The sequence below is a fragment of the Xenopus laevis genome, chromosome 2S (genome assembly GCF_017654675.1).
Source record: "Xenopus laevis strain J_2021 chromosome 2S, Xenopus_laevis_v10.1, whole genome shotgun sequence".
Taxonomy (NCBI): domain Eukaryota; kingdom Metazoa; phylum Chordata; class Amphibia; order Anura; family Pipidae; genus Xenopus; species Xenopus laevis.
The window spans coordinates 10,885,538-10,904,449 of NC_054374.1; the positions used below are offsets into that span (position 1 = coordinate 10,885,538).

Genomic DNA, 18,912 nt, shown 5'->3' on the forward strand with positions numbered 1-18,912 from the left:
TAACCATCTTCTGTAGGAGCAAACAGTGATCCCTCATATTTTGCAACACATCCCACTAAGTTCATGATTTGTAAAATCACCCCTCTTAATTGAGTCCAATCAGAGCAGGTTTATGTAAGTACAGTACCTGTACTGGGTATCTCTGCCCTCACTCTTACTTAAAGGGATACTGTCATACGTTTCAAAACACATCAGTTAATAGTGCTGCTCCAGCAGAGTTCTGCACTGAAATCCATTTCTCAAAAGAGCAAACAGATGTTTGTATATTTAATTTTGAAATCTGACATTGGGCTAGACATATTGTTAGTTTTCCAGCTGCCCCCAGTCATGTGACTTCTGCTCTGATAAACATCAATCACTCTTTACTGCTGTACTGCAAGTTCCTTTCCCATCAGCAGAACAATGGAAATATAACCAGATAGCAGCTCCCTAACACAAGATAACAGCTCCCTGGTAGATCAGCACTCAATAGTAAAATCCAGGTCCCACTGAGACACATTCATTTACATTGAGTAGGAGAAAGAACAGCCTTTCAGAAAGCAGTTCCATCCTAAAGTGCTGGCTCTTTCTGAAAGCACATGAACAGGCAAAATGACCTGAGATGCACCTACACACCAATATTACAACTAAAAAAAAATACACTTGCTGGTTTAGGAATGACATTTTATATTGTAGAGTGAAATATTTGCAGTGTAAACAGTGTATTAAAATAAAAAACTACATCATAAAAATCATGACAGAATCTATTTAAGTTGGCTATACATGCTACAATTATGATCTTTCCCATTACCATTGGTAGTATGAAAGACCTTTTGTCCACTCTACTAACGTTAAGAGTAGTGATGGGCGAATTTGTCCCGAAACGGGCAAAAAATTCGTGAAACACAGATTTTGACGCCGGTGCCCATTAAAGTCAATGGGCGTCCGTTAATCATCACCGGCATTGATTTCGACGCTGGCGCCAATAAAACTTTGATTCGCCGTCGGCGAAATGCACACATTCGCCCCAAATTCGCGCCTGCGAATAAATTCGCCCATCACTAGTTAAGTGCTGAATCATCAGATTTGCAGGTTAAAACTAAGAATTCTTTAGCTCTATCAGCATTAACGTTAAACATTTTTTCCAGGCATTTTACCGATATCAGTTGCCTTGTCTCCCACCACACACAAACCGATTATTGCATGAAAGATCTTTCATACAATAATATCTTTGCATCTATGGCCACTTTAACAGTCATGATAAGTACTGTCCTAAGAATGACAGAGCCCTGCTATAACAGATATTAGTCACATCCACCCAGGATGAATAATTCAGTGCCATGTTAAATGCTTCCCTTGCATCTGCAAGTTCTAGTGATGGGCAAATTTGCGCTGTTTCGCTTTGCGGGGAAATTTGCGAATTTCGCACGAAATTTGCGAAATGGCGAAAAATTCATGAAACGGCCCCGGCGTCTCGTTTTTGACGCCAAATTTTCGCCGGCGTTTCGCAAATTTATTCGCTGGCGGCAAATCGCGCTAATTCGCGCCTGGCGAAAAAATTCACCCATCACTATCTGCAACATGAGGACAGCTGAGCTAACAGAGAATCTGACCAAAAAAACACCGGCTGATCACGGTTTGTTTCATAAGATATTTTCCCAAAACAGATATATAGAATTTGACAAATATATATCATTTCTTTTAAAAAATTATCGTTTTGAAGATTCAGTTTTGGTGGAAAAGTATGCACCGCATTGAATTAAAAACTTGGGTCAGTTATTAACTTTGACTTTCTCCCATCTCATGATCAGATGAACTTCCATTGAACTTGCTGTCTGGTATGTCTACATTTCTCTGCCCTTAAGCACCACATTAGATTTCAAATGACTCAAATGCATAAGAATCTTCTTTCAAACCCATTCAGCACAATAGTAATTCTGCATTTAAGGTTATCCTGAAGCACAGCAAAGCTAATTATCTGCCCTGCATATCATTTATCTGCAGTGGTACATAAAGAACCCTCGGGAAACTATGCTTGACCAAGGTGAAATTAAAATTCTTCCAAAGGCAAACATTTTAGAATTTTTAATCAGCGCACAGTTCATCAAAACTGAATTACAGATACTAGTAAGATTTTATTTGAAATCATGGCAACACAAATCAACAGCTTTTACCACCGAATGCTTTCACTTAGTAGTCTGGCAGGGCCGATTAATCTAATTTATTAGTTGATCTTTACATTTTCAGACTGGCCCTCCAGGGTACCAGGAAAACCCCTGGTAGGCCCCAGTAAATGGCCCTTCTGTTCGCCCAGCCATGGGGCTTTGTATGCTTATACCGTGACCATTCCCTGTTTATGTATAAAACAAAAGACAGAAATGGAGAGAAGAATAGATGAATGTAAAGAAAATAATGGAGGTGCGTGAAGTAGGGAAGAATAGTTTGTAGAATGGGCCTGTACTCTTGTGTACTAGATGTATTAGAAGCAGGTCATGGTCATGGTGTCTTCTCCAAAGGCTTCAACATTATGAAACAGAGGTTGTTGGGTATGTGGCCATATTGGGACGCTACAAGTTGTGTATGTGGCCATATTGGCACGCTACAAATGCACATAATTAGTGTCCCTGCTTTTGCTCATTAGAATTGGTCAACTCCACCCCTGAGCTTACATCACACACTTGTACTTAATAATGACCAGGGGAAATCCATTCATTAAATGAATGTGTATGACCAAACATGGTTCCAGCACAAGAGGCCTCTCCCAGTCATTTTCATTTTCTGGAGAAAATAGTATTGCTACTATTTTGTGACCACCTTTTTCTTGCTATGATTTGACCTTTAATAAATCATATTTCCGTCTAGGATGTTTATATAAAAAGAATGCATGCTTATCAAACACATGGGTGCCTCCATGACACCTCAGGTTATATGAGCAAGCTCTTACTGACAACAGTCTCCTTAGAGCAGAGCAACTGACTTAACCCGGCAAGTGATCAGTGCCGGCAGAACTTTCCTTTCCCATCTCCTCTCCAGGCTTGCTTGTTTTGAAAAGGTTAATTCGGTTGTTCTATTGAAGGCAAAACACAACAAGTCTGATTTAGCTCATGCAGCTTGACTGGCTTTGGAATGGTTCAGATACCAAGGGCTACTGCACAATGCTGCACATCTCATAAATATGTATAAATCAAAGACATAAGCAGTACTGATAAATACATTCAAAAAGCAATAAGACATTGACCACAAGAAGTTTCACCGAACAGCATTAAGCTATTGTCTGTAAGAATATGTACAAAAAAAGAACCTTTTAACACCTTATTTGTTATGCATCCTTCAAATTTTACATGTTCCTTGGATTTTTTTTTAAACATAACAACACATACTTCCCATAGAAATATAATGAAGATAAGCCTTGCCCTTTCTGCCATTTCTTAGATTTGACTCATGCTAAGCCACTGTTGCCCAAAGCAGTGATTTAGTACATGGAGCAGAGACACCCCAAGCCTATAAACAATGTATGTAAGATACTGCTTGGAATTATTTTCGAACAATTATCACATCCAAAATAAGAGAGTTCAACTGTATCCACAAAAGAATAGACTACATCTGGCTACTAAAATAATGCTCATTGTTAATTCTTTCAATGGCATTTGTGACTTCAGCTTCTGTGATCTTTGGGAGAACTGTATCATCCATGGTCTCTGGTGGGTGCAACCGAGTTGCTTAGCTAACTCTCACTGATTGTTTGCTCTTTTTATACAAACCTGTCCAATACAACCTACTACTAGTGATGATTGAATTTATTGGCCAGACATGAATTCACACCAAAATTCCGAATTTCAACATATGCAAATTTTTTCACAATACGGTGGCGAAAATTTGCCTATAATGCATTTGGACAGAAAAAAAAGCCACCATAAGAAAAAACGCCCATTGACTATAATGCCTTTAGGACAAAAAAAGTCGCCCTAAGAAAAAACGCCCATTGACTTTAATGCATTTGGAGCAACAAAAATTGTTGCACGAGTAAAAACGCCCATTGACTTTAATGCGTTTCGCCAAATTTTCAGGACAGATTCTCTCATCGATACCTTCTAAAGGACCTGTAGTCCCACCACTGCTAGGCCTCATCCACAGTGTCCCTTTTTTAGCAGGTATTCGGAGCCAGACTCTTCACTCATGTAAAAATACTCTTTAAGGGTCACCAGGGGCGATCCTGGCCCCTCCGCGAAGCACCCCTGAGGGTCACCATGCTCAGTCGGGAGAAAGCCTATCAATGCAAAGATGCTGCCTTTGCCAAATAGAATTTTCTAACTTTCAAAGACATCGTTCATTCAGGTCATTGGGGCATTGAACACAAGACAATGCATTGCTACCTTACTTATCAGCTTGTGTATGGCCATAGTGAAGCCAAATCTATAACGTAAACTGAATTGAATAGGAACAAAAAGTTGTTGTTGAAACCAGTATTGATCAAGTTTTCTGTGCTCAACTATGTCATTGTCTTATAACTCTGCTAGCTATAAAATCGCTTTGTACACCACCTTTATAAACATGGCCTGCAATATAGATGTTTATGATCAGTGCAACATGAAAAGCCTGATACATTTGCTTTAGAAGAAAGGTGGATTTTTTTTTTCCGCCCCGAATCCTGACTTCTCAAAGTTGAACGTTTGGCTGCTTTGGCCCCAGAATGTAAGTAATTCACATGCAAAGAGACCTGCATTTGACTGTTAATCGGTAATGCAGACTAAAGTTTGCAGAGAGCTTCAGACGTTCTTCTGAAGCAGATTTCGCTTTGTGCGTTTTGCAATCCGAATACAAAAGTAGCGAGATGTAAAGCGCTGCTGGAGTTATTAGCTTGGGATGAAAATCACACGATCAAAGACATTACCAGAATATGTAGCATTAACTGGAATTAAAGAATGTTGAAAGAGAGAGATAGAAGCGCTAGAAAAAGTCAACTTGATGTCAAACAGCTATCAAAAGCTGATAAATGCAAGGAAAATAGCCGAATGGCAGCCACAGAACAAAATATTCTTTTCACGTACTGTACAACTTGCTTGAAATGAAGACTCCCTAGAAAAGCATCTTGGGTTATACATGGAAAGTTTCCTGCCATGCTCAGCTTTATTGTTGCTTAAAGTTTAGACATTAAATGGAAAGTATTACTGAAATGTTTTTAAGGGTTTCTTAGAGGCCGATTCACTAAGGGTCGAATTTCGAAGTTAAAAATACTTCGAAATTCGACCCTCGGATTGAAATCCTTCGACTTCGAATATCGAAGTCGAAGGATTTAGCGCTAATCCTGCGATCGATCGATCGAAGGATTTTCCGTTCGATCGAACGATTAAATCCTTCGAATCGAACGATTCGAAGGATTTTAATCCAACGATCGAAGGAAAATCCTTCGATCAAAAAATCACAGGCAAGCCTATGGGGACCTTCCCCATAGGCTAACATTGACTTCGGTAGCTTTTAGCTTCCGAAGTAGGGGGTCGAAGTTTTTTTTAAAGGGGAAGTACTTCGACTATCGAATGGTCGAATAGTCGAACGATTTTTCGTTCGATTCGTTCGATTTCGTTCGAATTCGAACGAATTTAACCAATTCGATGGTCGAAGTACCCAAAAAATACTTCGAAATTCGAAGTATTTTTCATTCGAATCCTTCACTCGAGCTTAGTGAATCAGCCCCTGAGTGTTAAATACTGGACTCTTCTTCTTCTTCTTTCCCTGTTTCTCCCTATTGGTTAAAAAATATATCTACAAAGGGTCCCACATTTGTTCCAAATTGTCCTATCCATGGAAACCATAAACTGTTCACAGTGACTATAGCCTAGAACCAATACTGGCTCCTAAGAAATTGTATTGTGTGTCTTGCTCCACAGAGAGCGGTTTGTCACATATTTCTGCAGTAATGAATCACTGGCAAAAAGTTACCAGTTTGATGCTGGGAAAGGAAAAACATTACATAAGACATTGGAAAATAAGTTGAAATCCATCCATAACTCTTTTTGCTTAATCTCGATTAAGTGAATTGAGCACATAAAAATGAAAGGCAAAAATCTTGGACTTGGAAAAAATAGATGTATCCAAACTCCAGGATCTACAGTTAAACAAACACGCTCTCCCAGATACTTATGAGTATTGTATGGAATTTCCTCTTGGACTTAAAAATATGTAGTTAGAACCAGCAGTGCAAAAAAATAGTATTGCACCGACAGTGCTTTAAATAGCAATTGTATTTTCAAATAACTCAAAATCATTGACAATTTGTAATTAATTGGGAAGTTGCTAGAAATTATAATTGCTTTCATGTGCAAAATGTTCTGGGTTAATGACCTATTTAAGTTTTACGGAGATGGTTGTGGCACAATGTAAGGCTCCTATGTAAGACTAATCAGAATGCCTCATTTACTTACACTATATGGGAAGGCTTTTCACTAGAGGTTAGGTCGCCTAGTGGATCATCTAGGTGGAACATTTCGTGAATTTATTCCCATTGAACCAGAGGAGCATTAGTAAGGTTCGGCACTGATGCTGGTTTGGCCTGTAGATAGTGTTCCACGTCATTCTACAGGTCTTCAGGTTGCAAGCCAAGCCAGTCAACTTCTTCCACTTCTAAACTATCTATTACCAGTGCAGCTGGTACAATGCTGGCCAGTAGTTATGTGTGGCTTGACCACAACCTGTGGGACAGGTGGGTTTGGGTTGAAATTTGGGCAGCCATTGCAGGTTTGGGTTGGGTGCAGCTCACTGTAGTGGATCATCCAGTTGAAACATTTAGTGGATTTGTTTTCATTGATCTACAAGAGTATTCATAAGGTTGAGCACTGATATTGGGGATCAGACCTGGCTCACAGTTGTCCACTTGATGTTCACTTGAGTTGCAGGCCAGTTAATAAAACAATTCCAGCACATAATTAACCCTCCACCAAACATAAGCATTATACATTCAGACAGTTTATCTGCTCCTGCCATATTTCAAACACAGCCCATCAGGCTGCCAGGTGGTGACATGCTATTTTCAACCCAGAAAATATTATTTTCAGTACTCCAGAGTCCAATGGTGGTTGGTGGTTTATACCACTCCAGCCAACACTTTTCATTGCACATGGTATTGCTTTTTTTTTTTTTGCCTGTGATCACTCATAAAACCCCAAAGCTCCTTATAAATAAGTGCTGACATAGATAGTATGGAACTCAGCAAATAAAGTTCTGTCTTGTATAAAAAATGGCATAAACTCAAGGGATGAAAACATAATTATGCCTCTTTATAGGTCCCTGGTGAGGCCTCATCTGGAGTATGGGGGCAGTTTTGGACTCCAGTCCTGAGTGCAGAGACTAAGTGCAACTAAACTGGTTAGAGGGAGGGAAGACTTAAATTATGAGGGTAGATTGTCAAGGCTGGAAAAAAAAGAGACTTGTAAGGAACATTATTACTCTTAATAAGTACATTAGAGGGCATTATAGACAGATGGCAAGAGATCTTTTTTCCATAAAATGCATCACCACCCCTTCAGACTAGAGGAAAAGAACTTTCATTTGAAGCAAAGTAGGGGGTTCATCACAGTGAGGTTGGGGAATGCACTGCCGGGTGATGATGTGATGCTGATTCAGTTAATGACTTTAAGAGTGGAGTGGACAAGCATAACATACATGGCTATTGTGATACAGGTTTGGGACCTGCTATCCAGAATGCTTGGGACCTGGGGTTTTCCGGATAACAGATATTTCTGTAATTTGGGTCTTCATGCCTTAAATCTACTAGAAATTCATTAAAACATGAAATAAACCCAATAGGCTGGTTTTGCTTCCAATAAGGATTAATTATATCTTAGTTGGGATCAAGTACAAGCTACTGTTTTATTATTACAGAAAAAAAGGAAATCATTTTCAAAAATTTGGATTATTTGGATAAAATGGAGTCTACGGGAGACAGCCATTTCGTAATTTGGAGCTTTCTGGATATCGGGTTTCCGGATAAGGGATCCTATACCTGTACTAAAATCTAAAATGAATATAGATTGGTATAATTAAAATAGATTATATATAATATTATAGATTAATATAGATTGGTATATATAATATGTAAGTGTATGAAGGGTCGATGTGAGTGTGTGTGTGTATGTATGTATGTGTGCTGGGTTTCATATGGAGGGGTTGATCTTAATAGACTTTGGTCTTTTTTCAATCCATCTTAAATATATAACTGAGTGTGAGAATGTGCCTTTTTCTGATGGGCAGAGACACATGCTGCGATTTGGGGAGATTAGTTGCCCGGCGACTAATCTCTTCTTCTTCGGCACGACTAGCCTTCCCATCGGCTAGAATGTAAATCGCCGGCGGGATGGCACTCGGATGGTTTAATTTTCCCAAATTTCCTTGTGAGGCAACTTCAGAAAACGAAGCTCTTTACGAGGCTATTTACATTCTAGCCGGCGGGAAGGCAAGGGAGGCAGTTTGGAGAGATTAGTCCCCCCGAAGAAGGAGAGACTTGTCGCCGGACGACTAATCTCCCCGAATCGCCGCATGTCTCTGCCCTAACAATAAAAAACTACAACAACAAATTACATCCACCAAATGCATATGGTGACCTATGTGCCATTAAATATATATTTTTGTATTTACAGAGCTTAGATACGATTCCTCCAGCATTTACATTCCTTAAACAGCGCAGGTGCTGTACATTACATGCTTGTCTTTGATCTGTTTGTGGCTTTGTACTAACAGGTGGGAGAAAAACATTTTTTAACCTCATTACAGGAGAAGTACTGAACCACATAAAAGGTTGGCAGAGAAATGTTTATTTACATACCTCTTAAAAGTGCTTTTTTTCCCTTAGCTTTCCATTATTGGAATTGGTTTTTTTATGCTTAATGTGCTTTCATGTCTCTCTGCCAAACTCCATACCATGAAATGACGAGGCCATCATTTTATCATTTTATCATTTTATCATTTTATCATTTTATCATTTTATCATTTTATCATTTTATCATTTTATCATTTTATTCGTGCAGCTGACAATTCTGAACATTACACCAGTTTTGTTTTAATAGGTGGTTGATTCATTAGTGTTTATTATTACATGTTCTGCACCATAAATACTGGGTAAATAGTAGCTCTACACTAATTGATAGTATTTATTAGAACAAAATGGCAAATTCTTAACCCAAACATGAAATAGCAATTTAATTATCATATACTAGGCTCTTAGTTATTACATCAACTGAGTAATTTTTGACAGTATTCTATTGTCAATATGTGGACCCCTACTGAAGGATTTTGCCAAAACCAATTGTAGGGCAGGGCATAAAGACATTTGCTCTGGTCCCCTACCCTAGAGTCCTGCGCGGAACCAATTTCTAAGACAGGGACCAGACCCGAACCCACAAGCCACAGTCCACGACCAAAACCGCAACCTGCATAATTACCCACTTTGATCCGCTACCCCACCCACAACTGCCTTATCCGCAACCCAACAAACAAACCGGCTGACCACCATGGAACAGGAAGTGGTTTTGCTGCAAACTGGAAGTGACATCATTAAAAGTGGGCGGGGACAGCAACACATTTTGTAAAATTTTTAAAGGACTAAAATATAGACAATATAAAATAAGATAAGAAATTTAGATGAGACCCGCAACCCGACCCGCATGTATATCTGAAAATTCCACCCTCATTCTTTTTTTGCGGGTAACCCGCGGGTACCCGACCCGCTGCAGGACTCTAACCTATACACCTAACCTATAGAGTGTAGCAAGTCCATTTTCTACTGCCAACTTCACATGGTACAGTGAGTTAATGACTATAAGAGGGACTTGGACAAGTCCCTCTTATAGTCATGGCAAGGGGAAAAATCTGAATTATTCACCTGTACAGTAGGCATAATTTTATACTAGGGCTATTAAATAATGGCAGAAAATTATTTTTTTTAGTAATTTAATGATGGTGAAATTACAAAAAAAATAAATTAATTTTATTGCTTATTCTCTTATCAGCAAAAGAGACTAATGCCATTTTATACACTAGGACAGATGGTATTAACAGCAAAAAAAGAAAAATAAGGAGCATTAGTGGCTGTAATTTCCTTAACATATGGATAGACATTATGCTTTGGCATAATCACAGTAAAATATCAGCAAGCAGAGCTGAGTGGAATAATGCAATGCGGTCCTTGAGTTCTGTACTGTGCAAATACATGGGCCAAGGATATCATTCCATAATGTACAGCAAAATCAAGGCAGGTAGCTATGTAAGAGGTAAGTAAGCAGTGTCAAATAGCAAGGATACATTAGAATTATGCAATAAATCATCTTAAAGGAAATGCATTTCCTCTAGGAATATTTTTTAAATTGTGCAAATGCATAGGCCAAAAGCTGCCGAAGTTTTCTCACAATGCAAAGTTTTTCTGAGAGTTTAAAGCAATCTTAGGGTTGTCAGCTGGCTAGCTGCTGAAACTTATGCTCAGTGTCAATATTATTGAGAGGGTAGAAGGTTCCTGGTGACCAAAAACAGAGGGTCATTTTTGTGTTTAGGAAAGTCAGTTAAAGACATTTTCTGCACAGATTATTTCATACTATGCCACAACCAATTCCACATACAAAACCCCAGAATACACTATAGATATAGAATGACAGATTCATGTAAAATACCCCAAACACATGAAAGGTTCTAGAGCCTAGGCCAATTTAATATATACTGTAGTGTTCCCAAGCAGGATAAATACAGTGCCACGGCCATGTAGAATACCTTTATATGTATAATAATGCCATATAACATACATAAATGAATATAGTGCCAACTACATGTATAATGCCTTTAAGAATCACATGGCATTATAAATAATGTACCAATGGCATACATAATATACAGTATCTGTCCTGTTTGTAATAAGAAACTCATGGGTAGTTGTAGTTGTGGAGGCTTACATTACCCAAGCCTGCCTATGCTGGTGACACCCATGCAGCAGAGCTCTTGCAGCTAAATCAGATTGGATATTTCAAGATGCATTACTGCAGCTGACGAATAGAACTCAACACCAATGTTCACCTTGTTTACTGGGGAGGCTAATCTCAAAGACTGTAACTAAGTAGCGCCATTAATTATCCAACAACTAAGAGCAGAGACGCGGAGATTCGGGGAGATTAGTTGCCTCTTCTTCGGGAGACTAGTCTCCCTGATCTGCCTATGGCCACTTTTAGGGCAGAGACAAACGTGGAGATTTGGGGAGATTTAGTCACCCAGGGACAAATCACTAGTCTGCCATCTAAGCCTTCCCGCCAGCTAGAATATTAATCACCGGTGGAAAGGCACCAGGAGCACTTCATTTTCCGAAGTCGCCCAAAGTTTCCTTGTGAGACAACTTCGGAAAACAAAACACTCTGAGTGCCATCCCGCTGGCGATTTAGATTCTAGCCATCGGTAAGGCTTTGTGAGGAGATTAGTCGCCCAACGAAGAGGCGATTTGTCGCTGGGTGACTAAATCTCCCTGAATCTCCACGTGTGTCTCTGCCCTAAAGGTGGTCATACACACACAAATATTAGCATACAAAATGTAGCTTTGTACTATATTTAGTGCATGTATGGCAGGAGACAATGCAACTGATGTATCAGTAAAGGACATGGCTATCGGTCGCCTTGTTGATCGTCAAACTTGAATATTGGTCAGCGTTTACTGCTGAATCGTCAGTATGTCCACATTTAGCTTTGAAATTGAACAATGGACCTCACTCATAAAAAAACATTTTATGTCCCACATAAAAAGTGTTTTACTGGTGTATACAAAACCAGTCTCTATACTAAAAACCTAGTTTTGACTTGCTTCAGGCTTGTTAAACTGGCCATGTGTGGTTTTGCCTCAACTTGTCACCAGTATTTTAAGAACAGCAACAAAAAAAACTATGTGACATCAAAGTGATGAAGGTGTCCGACTGCTCAGAATGTATGTTCCCCCGAATTACTGTAATTTAACATTTGACACTCCTCATGACCATTGCAATTATCAGTGAGAACAGCCCAAAGGCACATACTTGCCCATTGTGGTTGGACATGTGCAGCGCATAGGGAAAACTGATTATTATTGGAAATATTTAAAAATGTGCATTTTATAGGTTAGCTTTTTGGACAGAGAACAGTGTATAAAGGCACAGTTCATTCTCACTTGGTTGTATCCAACCCCAGCCACTATATTTGTTTCAGATATTTTTTTTACGTAATTCTACACTGAAAGTCACACATTGCTAGGCTCCTGTAGTCAACCATATTGCTTCTATTTCATCTAACAGCTCTAAGCATCTGTTAATGCATGGGATTTCATTAGGCCCTGTTCCCAATGAACGATAGTGAAGAAAGCCAATCACGCGAACTTAGGTTGGGAACCAAGATCTCAATGCACATGCATTTATCAATGACAATGCTGAAAGAAGGTAGAGTCTTCATTTTCCATTTTTTTTTCAGTTGCTAACATATTTTAAAAAAAAAAACTTGAAAAAACTTGATTATGTTAAATAGGGATTGGGGACCAAAATTAAATTTTTCTATTTATTTTTTTTTTTTACCAATTTCACAGTTTTAAAAAATGACAATAAAACTTTTTGAAATAGCTTTTGTCTTTTTTCAACCCAAATAAAGTAACTACGTAACTTATTGTAAAAATGAAATCCTAGTGACCAGTTATGAGTAAATATAGGATACTTAAAAAAATCATTGGTAATAAAATTAGAAAAGACCATGGTGTAGCTCTCTACACTATAATAAATGTCATTTTGCTCTGTTCCTAGGTTATAAATGGATTCCTACAGATATTCACAGGCTCATGTTTTTTCAGTGTTTTCTCTGTAGCTTATAGCAACCAATGAAACAGTTGCCTTCATCAATCTGACTGCTCCAGACTGATCAGAGCTGACTGCTGATTGGTTACTATGGGTTATTAGACTGGAAGAAACGTAATCATGTGATGCATAAGCAGGATTAAATTCATCTCCATTAACTTACAGTTATCCTTTCATCCTTATCATCATCTATTGGAGTCCCATCTTTTTTCCAAGATATAGTTGGCTCAGGGTGACCTCTGGGTGGCTGGCATTCCATTACTGCAGGCTCCCCTACCGCTACCATTACATCCGAAGGATTTTGTCTGAAGTCGTCTCTCAAAACTACAAAGAAAAAAAGAACAAAATGAGTTAAACTTTTGTTCCACCCGTGGATACTTTATATTTCTATTTCTTGCATTAAATACTGAACAAAAATTATTCTCAGCTTGCTCTGCACATTCCGAAGAGACATTGAAGAGAGTTGTTTTTGTAAGTTTCAACGAAAGATATAGGGTAGAACATATCATGGTATAATAGGGACTTCAATGTTATTTTATTATTATTCTATAATTATAGAGGACCAGCATATTCCACAACCCTTATATATCATTAACATCTGCCTTGTATAAGTGCCATTTTTCCAAAGGGCCCCTTCTTTAAGGTCCACCAGGTCATGGGGCAGCCAATCATAGCTGAAAAAGGAGAAGCACAGGATACACATTAGAAAACAGATATGTTCCGAAGTATCCTATTATATACTACAGAGCTTATCTGTTATCTGCTGTGTGTCCTGTGCCTTTTCTCATTTTTCACATTTGAATGGCTGCCCCCATGGCTACACAGCAGCTTGTTTATATAAACTATAGTAGTACTTATCTGTTATCTACTGTGTATCCTGTGCTTGAATGGCTGCCCCCATGGCTACACAGCAGCTTGTTTATATAAATTATAGTAGTACTTATCTGTTATCTACTGTGGATCCTGTGCTTGAATGGCTGCCCCATGGCTACACAGCAGCTTGTTTATATAAACTATAGTAGGACGTATCTGTTATCTACTGTGTATCCTGTGCTTGAATGGCTGCCCCTATGGTTACACAGCAGCTTGTTTATATAAACTATAGTAGTACTTATCTGTTATCTACTGTGTATCCTGTGCTTGAATGGCTGCCCCCATGGCTACACAGCAGCTTGTTTATATAAACTATAGTAGTACTTAGCTGTTATCTACTGTGTATCCTGTGCTTGAATGGCTGCCCCCATGGCTACACAGCAGCTTGTTTATTTAAACTATAGTAGTACTTATCTGTTATCTACTGTGTATCCTGTGCTTGAATGGCTGCCCCCATGGCTACACAGCAGCTTGTTTATATAAACTATAGTAGTACTTATCTGTTATCTACTGTGTATTCTGTGCTTGAATGGCTGCCCCCATGGCTACACAGCAGCTTGTTTATATAAACTATAGTAGTACTTATCTGTTATCTACTGTGTATCCTGTGCTTGAATGGCTGCCCCCATGACTACACAGCAGCTTGTTTATATAAACTATAGTAGTACTTATCTGTTATCTACTGTGTATCCTGTGCTTAAATGGCTGCCCCCGTGACAAGACAGCAGCTTGTTTATATAAACTATAGTAGTACTTATCTGTTATCTACTGTGTATCTTGTGCTTGAATGGCTGCCCCCATGGCTACACAGCAGCTTGTTTATATAAACTATAGTAGTACTTATCTGTTATCTACTGTGTATCCTGTGCTTGAATTGATGCCCCCATGGCTACACAGCAGCTTGTTTATATAAACTATAGTAGTACTTATCTGTTATCTACTGTGTATCCTGTGCTTGAATTGATGCCCCCATGCCTACACAGCAGCTTGTTTATATAGAGTTTCTGAAGTAACCACCTCAGTATTACCCAGTGCAGCACAACACTACATTATAGATCATTACTTTAACACACTTTCATTTTTGGTGTAAAATAGGGGAAAATTATACTTGATGCCAATGTTATCAATAGGAAAGAAAGATGACAGTATTTTGGGGAGAGCAAGACCAACACACACCTTGCCCTACACTAAAACAAACATTCTAATATGTAAAATAAATTTCAGCCAACAGATGAGTGTCTGTCAAACATTTTCAGTTCCTTGGGGTCTAATGTTGTGGTCAAAACACCTCTTACAACATAATGATACAGACATAGAAAAATATCAGTCATTCAGTCAAATCCTTTGCATCTTCTCTTACACAAATTTGCTTATTGGTTTGATACAGGGGTAACCTTTGTGTCTCCGAGTTAACTCTTTGTCCTTGATGAAAGTTCAGTACAACCCCTGCACTGATGAAACTTTTGTAATTAATTAATAACGAAGCCTCGAGTGACACAATATAAAATGAAAGCCATATAACGGAGTACAGAAAAGAGATGTTTTTGTTTTGGGGAATGCGTTTGCTAATGTGTTTACAGATTCACCTTGAAGCAATAAGCACAAAATGCAATTTACTAGATCTGTTTAATTAGGGTCTGAATTCATTTATTCCAGGCATGCACAGTTTAATGAATTATACAAAGATGTAGGCAGCCAGCTGGCACTGCCAAATATTTTATGTTTTGTCTTATCACTCACTGTTCTAAATTTCTAATAATGTAGAAATCTCCAGGAGAGGAGAATTTACCTGGTGCTTGGGGAAGACTTACCGTATATACTCGAGTATAAGCCGTCCGGAGTATAAGCCGAGGTACCTAATTTTACCTCCAAAAACTGGGAAAGCTTATTGACTCGAGTATAAGCCTAGGGTGAGAAATGCAGCAGCTTCTGGTAAGTTTCAATCAAAAAATTTAGGGTTTCTGCTCCCATTGGAGGTGCCGGCGTCTCGTTTTTAGATGCCGGCGACCATTCTTGGACGCAGGCGAATATTCTTGGAGACTATTCTTGGACGCCAGCGACTATTTTTGGATGCCGGTGACTATTCTTGGGCGCCGGCGACTATTCTTAGACGCCGGCAACCGTTTTTGCGCTTGACCCGAGTATAAGCCGAGGTAGAGTTTTTCAGCATATTTTGGGGGCTGAAAAACTCGGCTTATACTCGAGTATATACGGTACCCATAGAATTTAGGTATACATGGCAGCTATTCTCGTTTCAGGAAAGCTAAGCCTCCCTAAATCTTTATTTTTCTCTGCCTATGTTTGCAGCAAGCTATTGATTAACAGCCATGGCAGCAGAATTTTTGGCCTAAATAGAATCACTAAATAGATTAATTGACATGTTAAAAATTGTTATCACTTATTTAGCATAAAGCTGGGACCAATGTTGAAAGCGCAGACAAGAAAACTGATTTACCAAATTGGTAAGATGTTAGAGCTGCTGCTGAGCTCTAACACCCCTTAGCAAGAAACTAAATGTAACTGCTCATAAAAATGGAATGAATTCTGGTTAACTGGTACAAAATGTGCCAACTTTTCCTTGACTGGAAATATAGAGACTGTACATCTCTATCCCATATCAAACAGCCTTGAGAAACCTCCATGAATGAGAGTAAAATGTGCGTTGGCATCGGTACATACAATACACAATAATGATTCATTCAGTTCCCACACTGTGGAACCACAAGAGCTACCATACATTATAAGGGCAAGCATTTACATGCAAATTAGAGGGCCACACTGTTCTTTGTCTGTATTCCGACCTACAGAGTTCTGACTACCCTCAACATTTGAGGTTTGTGGACACATGTTTTGACCTGAGTGGGTCAGGCTTATACTCAATAACCTCTTATACAGGTACATACCTCCCAGCATTTTGGAAGTAAAAAGAGGGACAAAAAAAAATTTCTGCACGTAGCACAGCAATTTTTTGACCACACCTCTTTCTGTGGCCACACCCCCTAATTACCATGTTTGTTTTACAAAATTTGGCAGGTTATGAAAGTTTGAAAATATTTCTCCTTATCTAAACTGTGTTTTTGTGTCTCAAAATTGTTACAAAGTATCTTATTTGCACCTGTTACCGGTTCTGGGCTCTCTGCTAAAAGTCAATTAAGTGAGAAACTTTGTTTCTTTTTCTGGCTGTTCAGTGCAGAGAAAAGAGGGACTTTCCAGTACAAATGAGGGACTGCGGGTTGAGCTGTCAAAAGAGGGACAGTTGGGAGGTGTGCAGGTATAGGACCCATAGGACCCATAATCCAGACTTTTTGGGGTTTCCAGATAACAATCTTTCTATAATTTGAATCTTCATATCTTAAAGGAGAATTGAACCCGTAATAACCCCCGCCTACCCTGGGTAGACCCCCCTCCCTCCTCCCCAGCGTACCTTAAGTCTACTTGAAAATCATGTAAACATTAAATAAACCCAATAGGCTGGTTCTGCTTCCAGTAAGGATTAATTATATCTTAGTTGGGATCAAGTACAAGCTACTGTTTTATTATTACAGAGAAAAAGAAAATCATTTAAAAAAAAAAAACTTGGATTATCAGGATAAAATGGAGTCTATGGGAGACAGCCTTCAGTAATTCAGAGCTTTCTGGATATAGGTTTTCCGAATAACAGACCCCATACCTGTATACATTTTACTTATGTGTCTTCACTAGTGATGGGTGAATTTGTCACCGAAAAATTTCTCGTGTAATTCGCAAAACGGCGAAAAATTTGCAAAACACAAATTTTGATGCCGGCGACAATTTGACACATGCTTGTTTTAGCCATTTGCATTAAAGTCAATGGGCGTGCGGTAAAATGTCGCCGACGTTGGAATGGTCGCCAGCATCAAAAAACCTGACATCGCCGAAAATTTGCGTAATTTTCGCTGCAATTTAGGCAATGTATTTGCTGGCGGTGAAATGCGGAAATTAATCACGAATTTGCATCTGGCGAATACATTCGCCCATTACTGGTCTTCACATGAGTAGAGTAGAGAAAACAGGTTGTGGCATCAGCTTCGTCTTTCCAACTCCTTAGCTCTTTCCATGCTTTTGGGAAAGGATTTACTTTTCTTAAATGGATTCTAATAAAAAAAACCTGTATTATTGCAGTCTACAGCATTGCCAGTTCTCAGTAACACTTAGTAGCATAATTTAGAGATTCAATTTAATGAAGGTGATGAGAAAAGTAGGGAGCTTTAGTCAAGCCAAATTGCAGGTTTGGCCATATTCAATGTTGGAACATTTTAGGAGAGAAGAAAATTGCCAAACACATTTTAAATGTTGAAACGAAAAACATTTTCCACAAAAAACAGAACATTTTTTAATATTACTTTGCCTTCCTGGAAACTGGCGCGCACACAAAGCCATACACATACACTCAATTGCGAGTTACAGATGATCCTCTCTCACAAGTTTCAAATATACTTCTTTATTCCATTAACAATAGCTGGGACAATTGTCGTAGAGACCTAGTGCAATGAAGCAGCATATCGGAGACCTGATATCGCAGATCAGATACATCAATACATTTTCCTCTTATTCTGTATCCTAAGCTTAGTGAAAGTACAACAATAAATAATATCTTTAAAAACAAATTAGATTGCAATGCTGCTCTTACGTCGACTCTAGGGTTCAAAGTAAAAACCGGTTCTTAAATAATGAAATATAGAAGTGAAAAAAACAAATTGCAACGACTGTGTATCCTGTGCTTGAATTGATGCCCCCATGGCTACACAGCAGCTTGTTTATATAAACTATAGTAGTACTTATCTATTATCTACTGTCTATCCTGTGCTTGAATGGCTGCCCTCATGGCTACACAGCAGCTTGTTTATATAAACTATAGTAGTACTTATCTGTTATCTACTGTGTATCCTGTGCTTGAATGGCTGCCCCCATGGCTACACAGCAGCTTGTTTATATAAACTATAGTAGTACTTATCTGTTATCTACTGTGTATCCTGTGCTTACATGGCTGCCCCCATGGCTATACAGCAGCTTGTTTATGAAAACTATAGTAGTACTTATCTGTTATCTACTGTGTATCCTGTGCTTGAATGGCTGCCCCCATGGCTACACAGCAGCTTGTTTATATAAACTATAGTAGTACTTATCTGTTATCTACTGTGTATCCTGTGCTTACATGGCTGCCCCCATGGCTACACAGCAGCTTGTTTATATAAACTATAGTAGTACT

General features: G+C 38.8%; 1 protein-coding gene across 3 annotated transcripts in view; it reads right to left on the minus strand.

The window, feature by feature from the left end:
• Positions 1 to 18,912, minus strand: part of robo1.S (roundabout guidance receptor 1 S homeolog) — a 289,278-nt gene that overhangs the window by 92,160 nt on the left and 178,206 nt on the right. For all 3 annotated transcript variants that reach the window (XM_041583366.1, XM_018248847.2, XM_018248846.2), the window contains exon 3: positions 12,973 to 13,133. In XM_041583366.1, coding sequence (XP_041439300.1) covers positions 12,973 to 13,133 — 161 coding nt within the window. The remainder of the gene's footprint in view (positions 1 to 12,972; positions 13,134 to 18,912) is intronic.